This window comes from Bombina bombina, chromosome 7 (genome assembly GCF_027579735.1).
Source record: "Bombina bombina isolate aBomBom1 chromosome 7, aBomBom1.pri, whole genome shotgun sequence".
Taxonomy (NCBI): domain Eukaryota; kingdom Metazoa; phylum Chordata; class Amphibia; order Anura; family Bombinatoridae; genus Bombina; species Bombina bombina.
This window is the reverse complement of record NC_069505.1, coordinates 227,037,891-227,059,200: the sequence shown is the minus strand read 5'-3', so window position 1 is coordinate 227,059,200 and position 21,310 is coordinate 227,037,891. Positions and strand designations below refer to the sequence as shown.

The 21,310-nt window shown below is 36.4% G+C and overlaps 1 protein-coding gene across 4 annotated transcripts in view; it reads left to right on the top strand.

The window, feature by feature from the left end:
• Positions 1-21,310, top strand: part of PLEKHA7 (pleckstrin homology domain containing A7) — a 918,161-nt gene that overhangs the window by 693,569 nt on the left and 203,282 nt on the right. Inside the window, exons 12-13 of one of the 4 annotated variants that reach the window (XM_053720631.1) lie at positions 3,349-3,405; positions 16,379-16,432. In XM_053720631.1, coding sequence (XP_053576606.1) covers positions 3,349-3,405; positions 16,379-16,432 — 111 coding nt within the window. Of the gene's footprint in view, positions 1-3,348; positions 3,437-16,376; positions 16,433-21,310 lie in introns of all 4 variants that reach the window. The other 3 variants (XM_053720630.1, XM_053720633.1, XM_053720632.1) reach the window with 3 other exon arrangements.

Below are 21,310 nucleotides of genomic sequence, written 5' to 3'. Positions count from 1 at the left end.
CAGTTTTATAATAGAAATGAAACTTGAAGGAATAAATGTTAAGTCTAAAAATAGTAAACAAGACAATTCCTCACAAAAAGGAGCAGCAGGATTAGAGGCTTCATGGAGTATCGTTTCTGGAGTGTTTGCACACATAGATCCTGGAAGAATTGGATTATTCAGCCTTGGAACTTGAATGTTGGATTCTGCCTAGCCGCGGAGAGAATTGCTTCCCTGTCTGGAAAGCGTAACAGCTTAACTATAACATCCCTTGGTGGTTGATCTCCCTTGGGCCTGGCCCTTAGGGCTCTATGTGCCCTTTCGATTTGAAAGTGATCTTCCTCTTTGTGGCCTGTAATGGCCTTGAATAGCTGTTGTAAGTAGCTTTGTAGATCCGTAGGTGCTATGGATTCTGGGATTCCCTTGAGTCTAATATTGCACCTTCTCGTGCGGTTTTCTATATCCTCTAATTTGTCTTGAAGCTCTTCTATTTCTTGCTTGTGATATTGGACTTGTTGTGATACCTTATCTGCTGTTTCATCTCTTAGGTTCTCATTCTCTTCCAGTGTATCTACCCTCATTCCTAGCTCCTGTATATCCTGTTTTAGTTCCGTTAGACTCTCAGTCATTGTTGTTTGTATGGAGTCTAGTTTTGTCCACATTTTTTCGAAATTCATGTTGATATCTTGTTTAGACACTAGGTCTCTCAAATCTGCTTTGGTGACTGGTGTAAGGTCGAGTGTACTAGATCCGCTAGTAAAGGATTGGTCTGATGAGATCATTATCTCCGATTCCTGCATCTCCGAAGTTTTATCCCCTTTAGATGATTTAAAAAAGAGAGTGGTAGCTGTTTGTTTGTCTGTTAAACCAGTTTTCTTTACTTGTCTAGAAGACATCTTAAGTGTTTAGACTTTCAGTCTTGGCCTGTCAGCTTAAGAGCGTGATGTGGGATTAATCAGTCTTTACCGGTATTATGAAAGTCTTTTGTTAAATATTGACTTATGTGGTTAGTAATAATCTGCTATCAAAAGTGTTTCCAACCACTCAAAAGTTATTCATTGCAAGTTAGACAGAAACCTGTATTAGGATATGGTTACTGAGAGTCTATATGTACCAAAATGTAGTTTAATGTTTGGTAATGCCTGACCCAGTTGCTCCTCTTAAGAATGCTTCTTCAGCACTGCACATCCTATTTGTATATATAGACTGTTTTTTATTGCGCAGTGAAAAGGGCCTAAGTCTTCAACCCCCTCTTCTTATCAATAAAGAAACAGAGTGAATATGGCTGCTATCGAGTAACTGTTTCAAACAACTCTGAATTCTTTGTTATGGCTAAGATGTCGATGAGTGGGGGAGATATACTACATCGGTTTCATGCCGCAACTGTTAGGCTCTGTGGCGACTATGCTTTTACATACATTTTGTAACTTTCATGTTGCTGCAACTTCTTATTCTCTTTTACCGCGTAGTAGCTTAGCCCAAGTGGCAGTGGTAGCTCACCCATCCGTATGCTGTTCATATAGTCTCAGACGTATCTCGGCTGTGTCACTGATGAGCTACGTCGCCATGTGGGAAGCAAGATGGCGTCAGCGCTATTTCCGTGACGGGGTCTGTCTCTCTTGTGTTATCCAGATCTTTACCCTGCCAAGTCATTTTCGGCTCCAATCTGGTATATCATTGAGCCCTCCTCTGCCTCCCACCGTGGAATATAATAGTTTTAGCCGTGTTATGTGGTGCCGACAAGCCTCCGCTCACTCCTCCACACAGAGCTCCAAAATTATGTGGCCATCTCCGTCTCTAGCCAGGCCACGCCCCCCCTTAATGCAATTTAAAGTGACAGTCAACACCAGAATTTTTGTTGTTTAAAAAGAAAAATGATCCCTTTATTACCCCTTCCCCAGTTTTGCATAACCAACACTGTTATAGAAATACACTTTTTACCTCTGTGATTACCTTGTATCTAAGCCTCTGCAAACTGCCCCCTTATTTCAGTTCTTTTGACAGACTTTCATTTTAGCCAATCAGTGCTGGCTCCAGGGTAACTTCACGTGCATGAGCTCAATGTTATCTATATGAAACACATGAACTAATGCCCTCTAGTGGTCAAAATGCTTTTAGATTGGAGGCAGTCTTCAATGTTTAAAAAAATTAGCATATGAACCTCCTAGAATTAGCTTCCAACTAAGGATACAAAAAGAACAAAGCAAAATTGGTGATAAAAGTAAATTGGAAAGTTGTTTAAAATTACATTCCCTATTTAAATCATGAAAGTTTTTTTTGGACTTGACTGTCCCTTTAACTTTGACTTGTAGTTGAACATTTTTATTTCACTTCCTGAATATACTCTTCTGTTTCTGTCACCCAATCTTAAACCTTACCATGTCGTGTAAGCTCCTCTATACCCCGTACCCTTACACTAGTTATATTCATCAGTGGTCTTCTTTGCTGCTGGTCTACATGTATCTATGCCCAGCTTACTGTGAATCCGCATTGTTTCACCTCCGTCACTTTGACTTTCTGTCCCATGTAACACAAGTCACTTTTTAATAAAAAATAATGAATATGGTTAGTTTGAAATCCATTATTGCCATTCAGGTCCCTAATCACTAACCTGCCCAATGGAGGAACTTGTGTGGTTCGGAAAAACCTATAGTCTTCAGTTTTACTCAGTTTGTTTCTTGTTCTCTTCCTGACTAACAAAGGAAATTTGTTTAGTTACAGTAAGTTTCCCTTTGTGGATTATATCTCCAAACCTCTGTCAGTGATCAGCCCAAATTGAAATAAAAAAATTATATTATTATATTGTGGTTGAAACGTGAAAATATATATTTTGGCCAGATGTAGAAGCACAGTTATAGGATACCTGGTTTTATGCAACACTAATTTTGCTTCAGTATTAGTTAAAGAGACATGAAACCCAAAATGTTTCTGTCATGATTTAGGTAGAACATAACATTTTAAAAGATTTTCCAGTTTAGTTCTATTTTCAAATTTGTTTCATTCTCTTGGTATCATTTGCTGAAGGAGCAGCAATGCACTACTGGTTTCTAACTGAACACATGGGTGAGCCAATGACAATCGGTATATATATGCAGCCACCAATCTGCAGCTAGAACCTAGGTTCTTTGCTGCTTCTAAACTTAACTAGATAAACCTTTCAACAAAGGATAGCTAGAGAGGTAAGTAAATTAAATAATAAAAGTAAATTGGAAAGTTGTAAATCATGAATGTCTAATTATGACTTTACTGTCTCTTTTTAAATTCTTAATCTGTTCTAGAGGTATAAACGTTTTGTCTTTGCCGCTTTTTCTGGTTTTTGTTTTTGTTCTTAGTGTTACTAATGTATCCTTCATTCGTTTTTTTTCCCAGTCTACATCCCATGTGGACAGACGTTCAATGCCTTCTATGGGATATATGACCCACACTGTAAGTGCACCAAGTTTACATGGCAAGTCGGTAAGAATCATGTACTCCCCTCTTTATTTGGCATTATGTAGTTTCTACCTTAAAATAAATAATGACTTTTTAGGCAAATTATTGTATCGTTTAGTAATCGGTAGCTCCAGTAATAATTCCAGATATTTTATTCAATTTAAATAACAAGACCTGTTTCAGTTGTACTGAATACACCAAGTATTATTTTATCTCCAATTTCCTAAGGTATTTCTTATCTTTTGGCACGCGTTACCTCTAACTCCCATGATGATTTCTTCTCTAAGCTCCCACTATTCACATATTTCTAAAAAGTGCCATTTCCTGATTAAATGGGATGCTCTAGACTTCATCTTATTCAGTTCATTTGAACATATAGCTTGTAACATTGTTTTGGACTTTATATACCAAGATATCTCTCTCTCTCTCCTTTATCTTTTCTCTCTCATTTTATTTATATAAATTTATTTCTAAATATATTTATTTCTCTGTGTGTGTATGTATGTATGTATGTATATATATATATATATATATATATATATATATATATATATATATATATATATATATATATATATATATATATATATATATTAGTGATGCACCGAAATGGAAATTCTGGACCGAAACCGAATCCGAAAATCCGGGATGCACTCGGCCGAAAACCGAAACTGATACCGAAAATGTGTTTTTTCACATTTTTTTTTTTTTTTTGCATAATTAGAGCCAAAAAGCCCACACTTTTATTGAAAGTAACACACTAAAATTGGACAAAAATATCTTAAAACAATAATATGCTACACAATAATTTTACCAAGAAAAAAAAAAAACAGGCAAAAAATGCCATTTTCGACCAAAATGACCAAAATTTTGGTGCATCCCTACTTAAAACAATTAGAAATATCAATATACTGTTTTATTCTTCATTTAGTACTATGTAACTGAATCATATTTATCAGTTTTTTTTTTACCAATTATCCAAATAAAGTATAATCCTAGAAAACTCATTGTATGCAGAATAGTAAGTGAAGTAATAAACTTAAACAGCAGCTCTAGGCTAGCATCAAATTTGAAATATGCTACACAATAATTTTACCGAAACTAACAGGCAAAAAAAACCTGAAAACCGAAATAGCCAAAAATGCCATTTTCGGCCGAAACTTTCTGTGGCCGAAATTTCGGTGCATCCCTAATATATATATATATATATATATATATATATATATATATATATATATATGTGTGTGTGTGTGTGTGTGTGTGTGTGTGTGCATATGTGTATATGTAGTTCAAACATTTAGTAATTTAAAGGGCCATAATACCCAAATGTTTAAACACTTGAAAGTGCTGCAGCATAGCTGTAAAAAGCTGACTAGAAAATATCACCTGAACATCTCTATGTAAAAAAGAAAGATATTTTACCTCAAAAGTTTCTCAGTAGCCACATCCCATTGTAAAGGACTTCTAAGCAGCATATTAGTATGTCTGTCCTGGGACAGCTGAAAGGATGAGCCTTGTGCACTCTCATATTATTTCCCTATTCAGATTAGGGAAGTTTACTATGAAATCTCATGAGAGTTATGTCAAATCTCATGAGATCACAGTAAAAGAGTTCATGACCTCAGCACTGCTGATGCTGATTATGAAATCTCATGAGAGTTATGTCAAATCTCATGAGATCACAGTAAAAGAGTTCATGACCTCAGCACTGCTGATGCTGATTGGCTGCTGTTCATTTCTTCATTTTTTTTATTTTTTTTTACCTGCAGCTGGGCTGCAGCTGAGTATAACTTTTTACACAGAACTTACTCTGCTGAGCTGAGGAAATTGTGAGGTAAAATATCTTCCTTTTTTACATAGAGATGCTCAGGTGATATTTTCCTGTCAGCTTTTTACAGCCATACAGCATCAGTTTCAAGTGATTTAGCATATGAGTATTATGTCCCTTTAATATACTGCTGAACTAATCTGCTCTCGATATAAAATGCCAAATTTACAACTTTTTGAAACATGTTTTTGAGACTAAAGATTTTTTAAGAAATAGAGGTCTCGACTGTGCACTCGGTAGAGATTGAATCTATAACTATAGTAGAGGTACACGCGGTGAGATCTGAGATGATCAGTGTGATAGCAGTAAATGTCTGACATTTGATAATTTCCTCTCCGCAATGTATCTAAATACCTGCAGCCTGAAGAGCTAACATTGGTTCTCATTCGATTAAGGAGACATCAGGCTAAGTTGGCTAATATACGAAATTACACAATCGCCAAATTAAAGCAGCATGAGCCAACCTATCCCATATACCAGGTCAGCTGTCGAATGCCCATATGTGATGTTCTCATTTGTGATTGCCCTGATGCTTTTGTTCTTAAAGCTGCTCTGCTTCATAGCTCCCACCCTCATCTCTCTGTGTGCTTTTTACTGCATAACTATTTTATATTTTATTTCATATACATTTGTTAAGCATGGTTTCATTATTATTATATTGTAAAGTATAACAATCATGTAAATAAAATGTGGATACTTCAAAGAGAATGAAAACAGTACTACTCACAAATTCTAAATTAAATTCTGTGTATATTATTTTTCTCTCACTCTCTTCTCATTCTCAGTAGCTCAGTTCAATTCAACTTAGCTTTATTGGCATGACTATTTACAAATCAGTGTTGCCAAAGCACATAGTTTAGGAAAACATGAATAATGGATGTGGTCAGGAACTATAAGTCTCAGAAAACTGGGCATAAATGAGGTATAAAATTGTGGGGATCTTGTAAGGATTTATGTGTCACCTCCCAGTTTATAGCATGTGGTGATTTAATCAGCTGCCCACCGAGCAGTTTTCTTCCTCACCTAGAAGGATTTAAAATATTTATTGCTCATCACCAAACTATATGTAGACATCACCCATAATGGTAGGATTGTAGGTATGGCCACTTAGAATGTTTAGTTCCTAAAAAACTGTAGGGGAAGTCGCTCAATTTGTGCTTTACCTATCGAAAATATATATATATTTGTAGAAAAAAGACCCACACTCACTAGACTTCAAATACAGTGAATCAATTCTTTAATTTGTGATGTTTTGGGGACTTGCTCACCTTCCTCAGAGTCTGAGTAAGGGGAGCAAGTCCCCGAAACATCACACAAATAAATGTTTGAAAAATTCTGGAGTTAATTATCGAATTTGGTATGTTTGGAAATACTGCTCAGCTTTAAAATTTTTCCAAAAGGTTTAAAAAATAGAATATTAATCTAAGGTTGCGCAAACTAATGCCGATTTCTATTCAGATAAACTTAAAAGTTTTTATATGTCAAGGTATAAGGTGAATGTATAGTATGTGACACCTTTTAAATAAAAGGCCCTAGCAATGTGTGTTCCAAAATAGCATTGATATTAAATCACTATAGGATCGCTATGATGTTGTGGAATGTTAACTTCGTTGACTACTCCTAATATGAAATATGCAGTAAGTTTTGGGTTAACTGTGATAATTTTTATTATACAATATCCGGCTTATTAAAAGATACAATACTAAAATTTATATTTTAAAAACACTGGTGTTAAATGGTATCACTCTAAATTAGATATATATTACAATTGTTAAATGATCTCATGCATGCACACTTCCTTGTAAAACATGTATGACCTTGATACAATAAAAAATGAAAAAAATAAAAGCATAAAGGAGTCCTTGATACAATTGTTGCTATACGAGAAATTGTCTCTTGAAAAAACTCTTGTTGCAAGAAAGTCCAGTGAGTGTGGGTCTTTTTTCTACAAGTATTTATCTTCATTAGACCGAACCCAGGCTGTTGTCCTGTGATTGAGAGTTTGGGCCTTTTTGGACTTATATATATATATATATATATATATATATATATATATATATATATATATATATATATATATATATATATTCTAAACTGATAAATAAAAAAATTTCAATAAATAGTTAATGGCAGTATTTCTATCATATGTTTCTACACAAAGTAAGCCAATGAGCTATTTATTGATGAATAATTTATAAACATTAGGAACTTTAAATATTTAGGTCCTTATTTCTTTCATGTAATTGGCAAGAGTCCATGAGCTAGTGACGTATGGAATATACAATCCTTCCAGGAGGGGCAAAGTTTTCCAAACCTCAAAATACCTATAAATACACCCCTCACCACACCCACGATTCAGTTTTACAAACTTTGCCTCCTATGGAGGTGGTGAAGTAAGCTTGTGCTTGATTTTCTACGTTGATATGCGCTTCCTCAGCATTTTGAAGCCCGATTCCTCTCAGAGTACAGCGTTTGTCAGAGGGATGCGAAGGGAGTATCACCTATTGATTCTATGGTTTTCCTCATGGGAAATCTTTTCAAAGGTTCTCTGTTATCGGTCGTCGAGATTCATCTCCTACCTCCCTTTTCAGATCGATGATATACTCTCATATTCCATTACCTCTACTGATACTGTTTCAGCACTGGTTTGGCTATCTGCTATATGTGGATGGGTGTCTTTCGGTAAGTATGTTTTCATTACTTAAGACACTCTCAACTATTGTTTGGTACTTTTTGTATTATTATAAAGTTTTAAATATATGTATTGTACTTCTATTTGCCATGAGTCAGGTTTATGTATATTTCCTTTTGCAGGCTATCAGTTTCAAAATTGGGAATAATATTTTGGTTAGTTATTTTTTTATTACCTGGGGTATAGTCTCTTCTTCATATTTGACTGCTTTTTCATTAATTTTCGCGGGCAAAATTAGGCTTGCGAGGTCGCAAAATGCTGAGTGATTCTTGGTGCGAGAATTTTTTGGCGCGAAAGTATGTTCGGTGATGCAAATTTGTAATTTCCGGCGTCTTAGTTGACGCCAGGTTTCCTTACACAAGGTTGTGTCTGCCATGACGCGTTGCATCATTTCCAGATATTGTTAGCGCCAAAAAATTTAATTTTGCATTGGTGTCATACTTGGCACCAAATAATTTATTTATTTAAACCCCACTTTCTATATGCCTCTTGCTCTTTTTTATGCTCAGAGGGCTATGCTGTTTGCATTTTTTTTTTTTGCATTCCTGAAGCTGCCATATAAAGAAATTGATAAGTTTGCTTTATATGTAGTTTTTTTCTCTTAAATTTGCAAGATGTCTCAATCTGATCCTGTCTCAGAAATCACTGTTGGAATCCTGCTGCTTGATAACAGTTCTACCAAAGCTAAGTGTATCTGTTGTAAGTTTGTGGAGATTATATCTCCAGCTGTAGAATGTTTCAGTTGTCATGACAAACTTTTGCATGCAGAGAATATATCCTCCAGTACTAGTACAATGCCTGTTGTTCTTTCAACATCTGATGTACATGATATCCCTGGGAATATAAAATATTTTTATTGCTGATGCGATTCAGAAGACTTTGTCTGCTATTCCGTCTTCTAATAAACATAAAAGGTCTTTTAAAACTTCTCATAAAGTTGATGAAATTTCAAATAACCGACAGCATACTGAATTATCCTCCTCTGATGAGGATCTGTCTGGTTCAGAAGAGCCTTCCTCAGATATTGACACTGACAAATCTACTTATCTCTTTAAGATGGACTATATTCATAAAGAAGTGTTGGTTACTTTGGATATTGAGGATTCTAGTCCTCTTGTTACTAAAATTAGTAAATGTTTATACTGTTTACAAACCTCCACCTCCTGTGGTTACTCCAGAGGTTTTTCCAGTTCCTGATGCTATTTCTGATATGTTTTCTAAGGAATGGAATAGGCCTAGTACTTCTTCTATTCCTTCTTTTAGGTTTAAGAAGTTGTATCCTTTGCCAGCAGCTAGAGAAAAAAATCCCCCGTTGATGGGGCAATTTCTACTCTTGCCAAAATGTACTGCTATTCCTTTGAGAGAGTACTTCTTTTAAGGTACCTTTAGATAGGAAACTTGAATCTTATCTAAGGAAAGCTTATTTATTTTCTGGCTATATTCTTAGGCCTGCTATATCCATGGCTGATGTTGCAGCTGCATCAACGTTTTGGTTGGAAAGCTTAGCGCAACAGGAAACAGATTTTGATTTGTCTAGCATTGTTTGCTTGCTTCAACATGCTAATCATTTTATCTGTGATGCGATTTTTGATATCATCAAAATTGTTGTTAAATCTATGTCTTTAGCTATTTTAGCTAGAAGAGCTTTGTGGCTTAAATATTGGAATGCTGACATGGTATCTAAGTCTAGATTACTATCTCTTTCTTTCCAAGGTAATAATTTATTTGGTTCTCAGTTGGATTAAAATATCTCAACTATCACTGGGGGGAAGGGAGTTTTTTTGCCTCAGGATATAGTCCTAAGGATAAATCTAAAACCTCCTTCAAGTTGGAATAGATCCAAGCCCTTTAAGAAACCAAAGCTAGCCCCCAAGTCTGCATGAAGGTGCGGCCCTCATTTCAGCTCGGCTGGTGGGGGGGGGGCAGATTTAAATGTTTTCCAAAACATTTGGACAGATTCTGTCCATAATCAGTGGATTCAGAGTATTGTCTCTCAAGGGTATCGAATAGGATTCAGAGTAAGACCTCCTGTGAGAAGATTTTTTTCTCGCACACGTCCCAGTAGAGGCTCAGGCTTTTCTGAAGTATGTTTCAGATCTGGAGCTTTCAGGGGAAATCATACCAGTTCCGTTTCAGGAACAGGGTCTGGGGTTTTATTCAAATCTATTCATTGTCCCAAAGAAAGAAAATGTATTCAGGCCAGTTCTGGATCTCAAATTTTGAATCGTTTTGTATGAGTGCCAGCTTTCAAATGGTAACTATAAGGACTATTCTGCCTTTTGTTCATCAAGGTTATATGTCCACGATAGGCTTACAGGATGCATATCTTCATATTCCAGTTTCTGAGATTCTTTTCTAGACAAGCTTACCAATTTGTCGCTTTTCCATTTGGCCTAGCGACAGCTCCAAGTTTTTTCTCAAATGTACTTGGTGTCCTACTCTCTGTTTTCAGAGAACAGGGTATTGCGGTGTTTCCTTATTTGGATGATATCTTGGTACTAGCTCAGTCTTTACATTCTACCGAATCTCACACGAATCAACCAGTATTGTTTCTTCAAAGACATGGTTGGAGGATCATTTTACCGGAAAGTTCCTTGACTCCTCAGACAAGGATCACCTTTTTAGGTTTCCAGATAGATTGTTTCCATGACTCTGTCTCTAATAAGAGACAAATAAAATTGGTTTCAGCTTGTCAAAACCTTCAGTCTCAATAATTCTCTTTGCTTGTTAGGGAGCTGTCTGGGGATCTCTGATAGCATAAGGAGTTTGGAAACCTCAAGAGGTGAGGTTACCAATTTAATATTTTAGAACTCCTTGCTATTTTCAGGGCTCTTCAGGTTTGGCCTCTGTTGAACAGAGAATCATTTTTTTTTTTGACAAAAACGATATCACAACTGTGGCATATGTCAATCAACAGGGTGGGACTTACAGTCCCCTAGCTATGAAGGAAGTATCTTGGATACTTTCTTGGGCGGAATCCAGCTCTTGTCTAATTTCTGCGGTACATATCCCAGGTATAGTCAATTGGGAAGCGGATTATCTCAGCCGTCAGACTTTACATCCAGGGGAGTGGTCTCTCCATTCAGATGTGTTTTTTTCTGATAGTTCAAATGTGGGGTCTTCCAGAAAAAGATCTGATGGCTTCCAATCTAAACAAGAAACTTCCCAGGTACTTGTTCAGTTCCAGGGATCCTCAGTCAGAGTCAATGGATGTGTTGGCAGTTCTTTGGTTTTACCAACCTGCTTATATTTTCCCGCCTCTAGTTCTTCTTCCAAGAGTGATCTCCAAGATCATCATGAAACAATCGTTCGTGTTTCTGGTAGTACCAGCATGGCCTCACAGATTTTGGTATGCAGATCTTGTTTGGATGTCCAGTTACCAACCTTGGCCACTTCCTTTAAGACCAGATCTTTTGTCTCAAGGTCCGTTTTTCCATCAGGATCTCAAATCTTTAAATTTGAAGGTATGGAAATAGAACGCTTAGTGAAAAGTCATAGAGGTTTTCTCTGACTCGGTGATTAATACTATGTTACAGGCTGATAAATCTGTTTCTATGAAGATTTATTATCGAGTTTGGAAGACTTTTATTTTATTTTACAGTTTCTTCAGGATGGTTTGGATAAAGATTTGTCTGCAAGTTCCTTGAAGGGAAAAATCTCTGCTCTTTCTGTTTTATTTCACAGAAAGATTGCTAAGCTTCCTGATATTCACTGTTTTTTTTTTGTCCGTATCAAGCCTGTCATTATATCAATCTCTCTTCCTTGGAGTCTTAATTTGGTGTTGAAGGTTTTACAGGCTCCTCCTTTTGAGCCTATGCATTGTTTGGATATTAAACTACTTTCTTGTAAAGTGTTGTTCCTTTTGGCTATCTCTTCTGCTAGAAGAGTTTCCGAATTATCTGCTCTTTCTTGTGAGTCTCTTTTTCTGATTTTCCATCAGGATAAGGCGGTTTTGCTGACTTCATTTGAATTTCTTCCTAAGGTTGAGAATTCTAATAACATTAATAGGGAAATTGTTGTTCCCTTTTTGTGTCCTAATCCTAAGAATTATTTGGAGAGATCCTTACACTCTTTGGATGTTGTTAGAGCTTTGAAATATTTTGTTGAAGCTACTTAAGATTTCAGGAAGAACTCCAGTCTATTTGTTGTCTTTTCTGGTTCTAGGAAAGGTCAGAAAACTTCTGCCACTTCCTTGGCATCTTGGTTAAAGCTTTTGATTCATCAGGCTTATTCGGAGTCGGGTCAGGCCCCGCCTCAGAGAATCACAGCTCATTCTACTAGATCAGTCTCCACTTCATGATCTTTTAAAAATGAAGCTTCAGTTGATCAGATTTGCAAAGCAGCATCTTGGTCTTCTTTGCATACATTTACTAAATTCTACCATTTTGATGTGTTTGCCTCTTCGGAAGCAGTTTTTGGTAGAAAAGTTTTTCAAGCAGCTGTTTGTTTGATTCCTCTGCTTATGTTTTAATTTTTTTCTTTTTAATTATGAGAAAAACTTATTTTTTGGATGTGGATTTAATTTTATTATCGGAAAATGGCTGTTTTTATTTTATCCCTCCCTCTCTAGTGACTCTTCTGTGGAGTACCACATCTTGGGTATTAATATTCCATACGTCACTAGCTCATGGACTCTTGCCTATTACATGAAAGAAAGCATAATTTATGTAAGAACTTACCTGATAAATTAAATTCTTTCATATTGGCAAGAGTTCATGAGACCCACCCTGTTTTTGGTGGTTTTGATTTTTTTGTAAAAAGCACAATTTTATTTCCAATTCCTTTTTTGATGTTTTCTACTCCTTTTTCTATCACCCCACTACTTGGCTATTCGTTAAACTGAATTGTGGGTGTGGTGAGGGGTATTTTTATAGGTATTTTGAGGTTTGGGAAACTTTGCCCCTCCTGGTAGGATTGTATATCCCATACGTCACTAGCTCATGGACTCTTGCCAATATGAAAGAAATTAATTTATCAGGTAAGTTCTTACATAAATTATGTTTTTATTTGTGTAAACATCATTTGTTCTTGGAGTAGGAGACACTAAATACATTTTATTTAAAAAAAATAGCAAAAGAATTAAGGGCATTTTCTTATTTGTGTGCTTTTTCTTTGTATGAGTATTAAAGATGTTTCTGAAAAGCAAATAAATACAAGTTTATATAGGTTAGAACAGTGATAAATGCTCCGTGCATCACAATGTCTTGGATTAATGTACCATGTTGGGCTACTGCTTTTAGGAACTAGACTAAAAATTGCACCAACATTTACTAGCGTATTCCCAATTTTTAACAAATTGTCCAGAAAACGCCCGTTTACTTCAATGCAATTAGGAAAAAAATTAAAGGGACACTAAACCCAAATTGTTTCTTTCATGATTCAGATAGATCAGGCAATTTTAAGCAACTTTAGAATTTACTCCTATTATCAATTTTTCTTTGTTCTCTTGCAATCTTTATTTGAAAAAAGTAGTAATGTAAGGTTAGGAGCCGGACCATTTTTGGTTCAGCACCTGGTTAGAGCTTGCTGATTGATTTGCTACATTTAGTCACTAATCAACCAGCGCTACCCAGTTGCTGAACCAAAAATGGTCCGGCTCTTAAGCTTACATTGCTGCTTTTTCAGATAAAGATAGCATGAGAATGAAAAAAAAATTGAAAATAGGAGAAATTAGAAAGTTGCTTAAAATTGCTGCTCTATCTGAATCATTAAAGAAAAATTTTGGGTTTAGTATCACTTTAATCTTTAATGTAAAGCCTCATATTGTTCTTAGAAAGCAGTAGATTTTTTTCCTAAGGCTGATTGCTACCTTTCATAGCCGGCTAAAGCATGGCATTTCCCAGAATATTAGTGCATGTTTTATAGCATGTAAAATTATGTGTCTTAATCTTTGTTTAACCAATTTAATTTTCTTTGTTAATGTTTAGATTTGTTTGCATAGTATATAGTCTATAGTATGTACATAGGAAAAATGTCTTACTTTTGACTCCAGCAATAATAACTGTTTTTAAATGCACATTCTATCGCTTTCTAATACCCATACTAACTTGTAGTAAGTTGGTGGCATTTAATGCCCTAAGCGTATTGAAGGCTTCTCTTGCAATGTAAGAGACAAACTTTTACTTACATACATTTGAACTATTTTAAGAGACATCTGATCCCCACGGTAGAATGTGCAGTGATCTGAGATGTCATTGCAGAAAATGCAGCGAGTTTGCAGAAAGTACGGGTCACATGCAGGAACGGTTAGTGCAGTACTGCTCCACATCAGGCTGTTCTCTTTAAACAGCGCTTTCACTACGTTTTACTTCACACAGTGTAGAACGAAGCACACTTTGAAGAGAGCAGTCAAAAACAGAGCAGTGCTGCAAAGTGGCAGCGCATGATTAATGACTGTCTCTCAGGGATGTTTTTTAACCCCGCCCCCTAGCTTTTCCCAGTCTGAAAAGCTGTGACTCCTGAATGTAAAGATGTTCTTGTGAGCACTGCACCTTTTTTTATTACTTCATTTTCACCTTATAATTGTGTGATGTTTAGACCAAGAGCAAAGGAAACAAATTTATCTGAGACATTTTAAAAACATAACTTTGTTTTCTTCTCTGCAGCCAATGTTGCAATGCAACCTTCAGCTGCCGTAATATATTATAAAACTGTAAAAATGCTTTATTATTTCGTTAACACATCGAGAGCTTCTGCTTTAGTAAAACTGCAGAATTTAAAATCAAATTTCAGTTCAAAATGTTCTGCAGAAAAATTTAAACAAAATCTCTATGCAGAAAGTGAAAATCTCCCTTAATCCCGTACTCTGCACATATGCTAAGATTTTATATTTTTGATGCTCAACCACCATTTTCTACACAACCCTTGGTAGGGACATGGTTGTCTATCGCAGCTCTGCTTATTGTAGAATCACAAATATTGTGCCTAGTAGAAATGCGCATATATCTCAATAATCATTTTACATTAATGGTTCAGCTGATCAGCCAATCAGAAGACATTAACATGGACAAAGGATTTGTAAGCATGTTGGTATTGCAGTGACGCGTTGATTTCTGAATTTTGATTGCTATATTTTTTTTATCTTTTGATTTATTAAAATGCATGAATTAAAGGGCCATAATACCCAATGTTTAAACACTTGAAAGTGATGCAGCATAGCTGTAAAAAGCTGACTAGAAAATATCACCTGAACATCTCTATGTAAAAAAGAAAGATATTTTACCTCAAAAGTTCCTCAGTAGCCACCTCCCATTGTAAAGGATTTCTAAACAGCATTTTAGTGTGTCTGTCCTGGGACAGCTGAAGGGACTAGCATCGTGCACTCTCATATTATTTCACCAATCAGGTAAAGGAAGCTTACTATGAAATCTCATGAGAGTTAAGTCAAATCTCATGAGATCACAGTAAGGGGCCCATTTATCAAAGGGCTTGCGGACCTGATCCGACACTGCGGATCAGGTCCGCAAGACCTCGCTAAATGCGGAGAGCAATACGCTCTCCACATTTAACATTGCACCACCAGCTCACAAGAGCTACTGGTGCAACGCCGCCCCCTGCTGACTCGCGGCCAATCGGCCGCCAGCAGGGAGCTGTCAATCAACCCGATCGTATTCGATCGGGTTGATTTCCGGCGGTTCCTGTCCGCCTGCTCAGAGCAGGCGGACAGGGTTATGAAGCAGCGGTCTTTAGACCGCTGCTTCATAACTTGTGTTTCTGGCGAGTCTGAAGACTCGCCAGAAACACGGCCCTTCAAGCTCCATACGGAGCTTGATAAATGGGCCTGTAAGAGTTCATGACCACAGCACTGCTGATGCTGATTGGCTGCTGTTCATTTCTTCATTTTTTTAAATTTGTTTACCTGCAGCTGGGAGCAGCTGAGTATAACTTTTTACACAGAACTTACTCTGCTGAGCTGAGGAAATTGTGAGGTAAAATATCTTCCTTTTTTACATAAAGATGCTCAGGTGATATTTTCCTGTCAGCTTTTTACAGTTATACTGCATCAGTTTCAAGTGATTTAGCATATGAGTATTATGTCCCTTTAAACAAGGATTTTAGCTTCCTACAAAATAATATGGGAATTACAAAGCCATGGAAGTTGTTCTGTTACAATTTTAACAAAGATCTTATTTTTAGCGGGATTGATAAAATTAGTAGAAAGCACTCATACATTTTGCTGTTGCACTAGAATGTCCCTTTCACAAGTCTATGGGTATATATGGCAAATCAAGGGTAGTGGCAGTGTCTGCCTGAAAAGGCACAATTGTTTAGTGACAAAAGTATCACTGGATTACGTGTGTAATTTGATTCAATCTGTCAAAATATATTTGATGCTGACAGTAAAATAAATATATATTTTTTAAAATACACAGCTTGACATTTGCAGTACAGAACTTATCATTAGCGTTTCTGTACTTATTGCATTTTTTCTGTTTTTTCTTCTGGAGGCGGATGATACATACATGCAGCTAAAGAAAGACTTGGAGTATTTAGACCTAAAGGTAAGTGAAGATTGCAGTTTACAGTAGCCACAATATATTCATAATAACTTGCTTTTTTTATTAAAAATTTGGAACAGGAGGGACTGTGGAAACTGTGTTTAGTTTGTAGTCTGTGTTCTACTTTTTATCTTTAAGGTGTCAGAGAAGCAAACACTTTTCATTAACTAATTCCTCTGGCTGCAAATGACTTTGCTTTTCTGCAACACGCACAATTATCCCCAGCATTGATACACGCTGCATCTCCTCTTATACTGGAGTCTTCTCTGAGTCTTTCTGCAGGAGTCAGTTATCTGCATTTTGTTGTCTGGCAAGTGATTTATGGATGTAAATTATACAAAAGGTTAATATTTTATTTATTTTGTGAAAAGAATCATAAGTATGTCTGTAAATTGTCAGTCTGAACAATGGTAGCTACAAATTACCATGGTATTTGAAATTTGATAAATAATTTACAGTATATGTTTTCTCCTAACAAGCACTAGTACTGGTTTCATTTCTCCCATGGTAGTTGGAAAACAAAAACCTTAGGGACATTCAACTCTTAAAATGTTTATTATTCATATAAAATAACAATTTAAACACTGAAAATATATATTTTTTCATTAAACAAAGGTTAAGTTAAAAACAGTGAGATACCTCACAGGCATTTATGTTTTTTTGTTTTTTTCTGTACAGGAAAATCCCTTTAAAAAACTATATTTAGAAATGTTCTCTTTCAGATGTTACAAAGAAAATAAGGACACTTTATCTTTTTGCTTTTTTTTTTACACCAAACAGTATCTTTTTTTAGAAATATTTTTGGTATTGTTTTTGTATGCGCAAGACCCACAAACCTACACACCTCTCACCAGTTACAGCTAAGCTGTTGGGGATGTGGGGCTAAGCATGAAGTCTGATTGGCCCCTAGAGTTGTCAGACCATGAGCAGGGCCTGGGTTGTATTGGTGGGGTCATGTGGTGCAGTGTTAGGGCAGTCCATGGTGTGGCTAGCAGATTAGGAAGCATTTAGGAATTCCCTTATACCACTTTCATAAAACAGGAAATTAATAGGTTAGAGGAAAGCAGGATAGTTCTGTAAAAATTCCCCAAATTATAAGACATCTGAGATTTCTACCTTTTATGCACTTAGATTTAGAAAGAGATTCATTGAATCACCCCAAAGAGCACAGGAATGTGCCAGTTGCAGAAATGGAAGCAAGATTTTCTCCATCAGGCTATAGATCAATCCGAAACACAAATCCTGTCTTTAAAGGGACAGTCTACTCCAGATTTGTTGTTTAAAAATATAGAAAACCCTTTATTACCCATTCCCTAGTTTTGCATGGTTATATTAATACACTTTTTACCTCTGTGTGTATGTAAGCCTCTGCAGACTGCCCCCTTATCTCAGTTATATTAATACACTTTTTACCTCTTTGATTACCTTGTATCTAAGCCTCTGCAGACTGCTCCTTATCACAGTTATATTAATATACTTTTTACCTCTGTGAATACCCTGTATCTAAGCCTCTGCAGACTGCTCCTTATCTCAGTTTTATTAATATACTTTTTACCTATGTGATTACCTTGTATCCAACGCTTTGTAGAATGCTCCTTATCTCAGTTATATTAATATAGTTTTTACCTCTGTGATTACCCTGTATCTAAGCCTCTGCAGACTGCTCCTTATCTCAGTTATATTAATATACTTTTTACCTCTGTGATTACCGTGTATCTATGCCTCTGCAGACTGTCCCCTTATTTCAGTTCTTTTAACAGACTTGCGTTTTGGCCAATTAGTGCTGATTCCTAGATAACTCTATGGGAGTGAGCACAATGTTATCCACATGGCACACATGAACTAGCTCTGTCTAACAAAAGTTTTAGACTTTAGGAAGGCTGATTTCTTTCATGTAATTAGCAAGAGTCCATGAGCTAGTGACGTATGGGATATACATTCCTACCAGGAGGGGCAAAGTTTCCCAAACCTCAAAATGCCTATAAATACACCCCTCACCACACCCTCAATTCAGTTTTACAAACTTTGCCTCCTATGGAGGTGGTGAAGTAAGTTTGTGCTAGATTCTACGTTGATATGCGCTCCGCAGCAAGTTGGAGCCCGGTTTTCCTCTCAGCGTGCAGTGAATGTCAGAGGGATGTGAGGAGAGTATTGCCTATTTGAATGCAGTGATCTCCTTCTACGGGGTCTATTTCATAGGTTCTCTGTTATCGGTCGTAGAGATTCATCTCTTACCTCCCTTTTCAGATCGACGATATACTCTTATTTATATACCATTACCTCTGCTGATTCTCGTTTCAGTACTGGTTTGGCTTTCTACAAACATGTAGATGAGTGTCCTGGGGTAAGTATATCTTATTTTCTGTGACACTCTAAGCTATGGTTTGGCACTTTGTTTATAAAGTTCTAAATATATGTATTCAAACATTTATTTGCCTTGACTCAGAATGTTCAACATTCCTTATTTTTCAGACAGTCAGTTTCATATTTGGGATAATGCATTTGAATGAATCATTTTTTCTTACCTTCAAAAATTTGACTCTTTTTTCCCTGTGGGCTGTTAGGCTCGCGGGGGCTGAAAATGCTTCATTTTATTGCGTCATTCTTGGCGCGGACTTTTTTGGCGCAAAAAATCTTTTCCGTTTCCGGCGTCATACGTGTCGCCGGAAGTTGCGTCATTTTTTGACGTTATTTTGCGCCAAAAAAAGCATTTAGGCGCCAAATAATGTGGGCGTCTTATTTGGCGCTAAAAAATATGGGCGTCGTTTTTGTCTCCACATTATTTAAGTTTCATTTTTTATTGCTTCTGGTTGCTAGAAGCTTGTTCTTTGGCATTTTTTCCCATTCCTGAAACTGTCATTTAAGGAATTTGATCAATTTTGCTTTATATGTTGTTTTTTCTCTTACATATTGCAAGATGTCTCCCGTTGCATCTGAGTCAGAAGATACTTCAGGAAAATCGCTGTCTAGTGCTGGATCTACCAAAGCTAAGTGTATCTGCTGTAAACTTTTGGTAGCTATTCCTCCGGCTGTTGTTTGTATTAATTGTCATGACAAACTTGTTAATGCAGATAATATTTCCTTTAGTAATGTACCATTGCCTGTTGCAGTTCCTTCAACATCTAAGGTGCAGAATGTTCCTGATAACATAAGAGATTTTGTTTCTGAATCCATCAAGAAGGCTTTGTCTGTTATTTCTCCTTCTACTAAACGTAAAAAATCTTTTAAAACTTCTCTCCCTACAGATGAATTTTTAAATGAACATCATCATTCTGATTCTAATGACTCTTCTGGTTCAGAGGATTCTGTCTCAGAGATTGATGCTGATAAATCTTCATATTTATTTAAAATGGAATTTATTCGTTCTTTACTTAAAGAAGTACTAATTGCTTTAGAAATAGAGGATTCTGGTCCTCTTGATACTAATTCTAAATGTTTAGATAAGGTATTTAAATCTCCTGTGGTTATTCCAGAAGTTTTTCCTGTTCCTAATGCTATTTCTGAAGTAATTTCCAGAGAATGGAATAATTTGGGTAATTCATTTACTCCTTCTAAACGTTTTAAGCAATTATATCCTGTGCCGTCTGACAGATTAGAATTTTGGGACAAAATCCCTAAAGTTGATGGGGCTATTTCTACCCTTGCTAAACGTACTACTATTCCTACGTCAGATGGTACTTTGTTTAAGGATCCTTTAGATAGGAAAATTGAATCCTTTCTAAGAAAAGCTTATCTGTGTTCAGGTAATCTTCTTAGACCTGCTATATCTTTGGCTGATGTTGCTGCAGCTTCAACTTTTTGGTTGGAAACTTTAGCGCAACAAGTAACAGATCATGATTTTCATGATATTATTATTCTTCTTCAGCATGCTAATAATTTTATCTGTGATGCCATTTTTGATATTATCAGAGTTGATGTCAGGTTTATGTCTCTAGCTATTTTAGCTAGAAGAGCTTTATGGCTTAAAACTTGGAATGCTGATATGGCTTCTAAATCAACTCTACTTTCCATTTCTTTCCAGGGTAACAAATTATTCGGTTCTCAGTTGGATTCTATTATCTCAACTGTTACTGGTGGGAAAGGAACTTTTTTACCACAGGATAAAAAATCTAAGGGTAAAAACAGGGCTAATAATCGTTTTCGTTCCTTTCGTTTCAACAAAGAACAAAAGCCTAATCCTTCATCCTCAGGAGCAGTTTCAGTTTGGAAACCATCTCCAGTCTGGAATAAATCCAAGCCTGCTAGAAAGGCAAAGCCAGCTTCTAAGTCCACATGAAGGTGCGGCCCTCATTCCAGCTCTGCTGGTAGGGGGCAGGTTACGTTTTTTCAAAGAAATTTGGATCAATTCTGTTCACAATCTTTGGATTCAGAACATTGTTTCAGAAGGGTACAGAATTGGTTTCAAGATGAGACCTCCTGCAAAGAGATTTTTTCTTTCCCGTGTCCCAGTAAATCCAGTGAAAGCTCAAGCATTTCTGAATTGTGTTTCAGATCTAGAGTTGGCTGGAGTAATTATGCCAGTTCCAGTTCCGGAACAGGGGATGGGGTTTTATTCAAATCTCTTCATTGTACCAAAGAAGGAGAATTCCTTCAGACCAGTTCTGGATCTAAAAATATTGAATCGTTATGTAAGGATACCAACGTTCAAGATGGTAACTGTAAGGACTATCTTGCCTTTTGTTCAGCAAGGGCATTATATGTCCACAATAGATTTACAGGATGCATATCTGCATATTCCGATTCATCCAGATCATTATCAGTTCCTGAGATTCTCTTTTCTAGACAAGCATTACCAGTTTGTGGCTCTGCCATTTGGCCTAGCTACAGCTCCAAGAATTTTTACAAAGGTTCTCGGTGCCCTTCTGTCTGTAATCAGAGAAC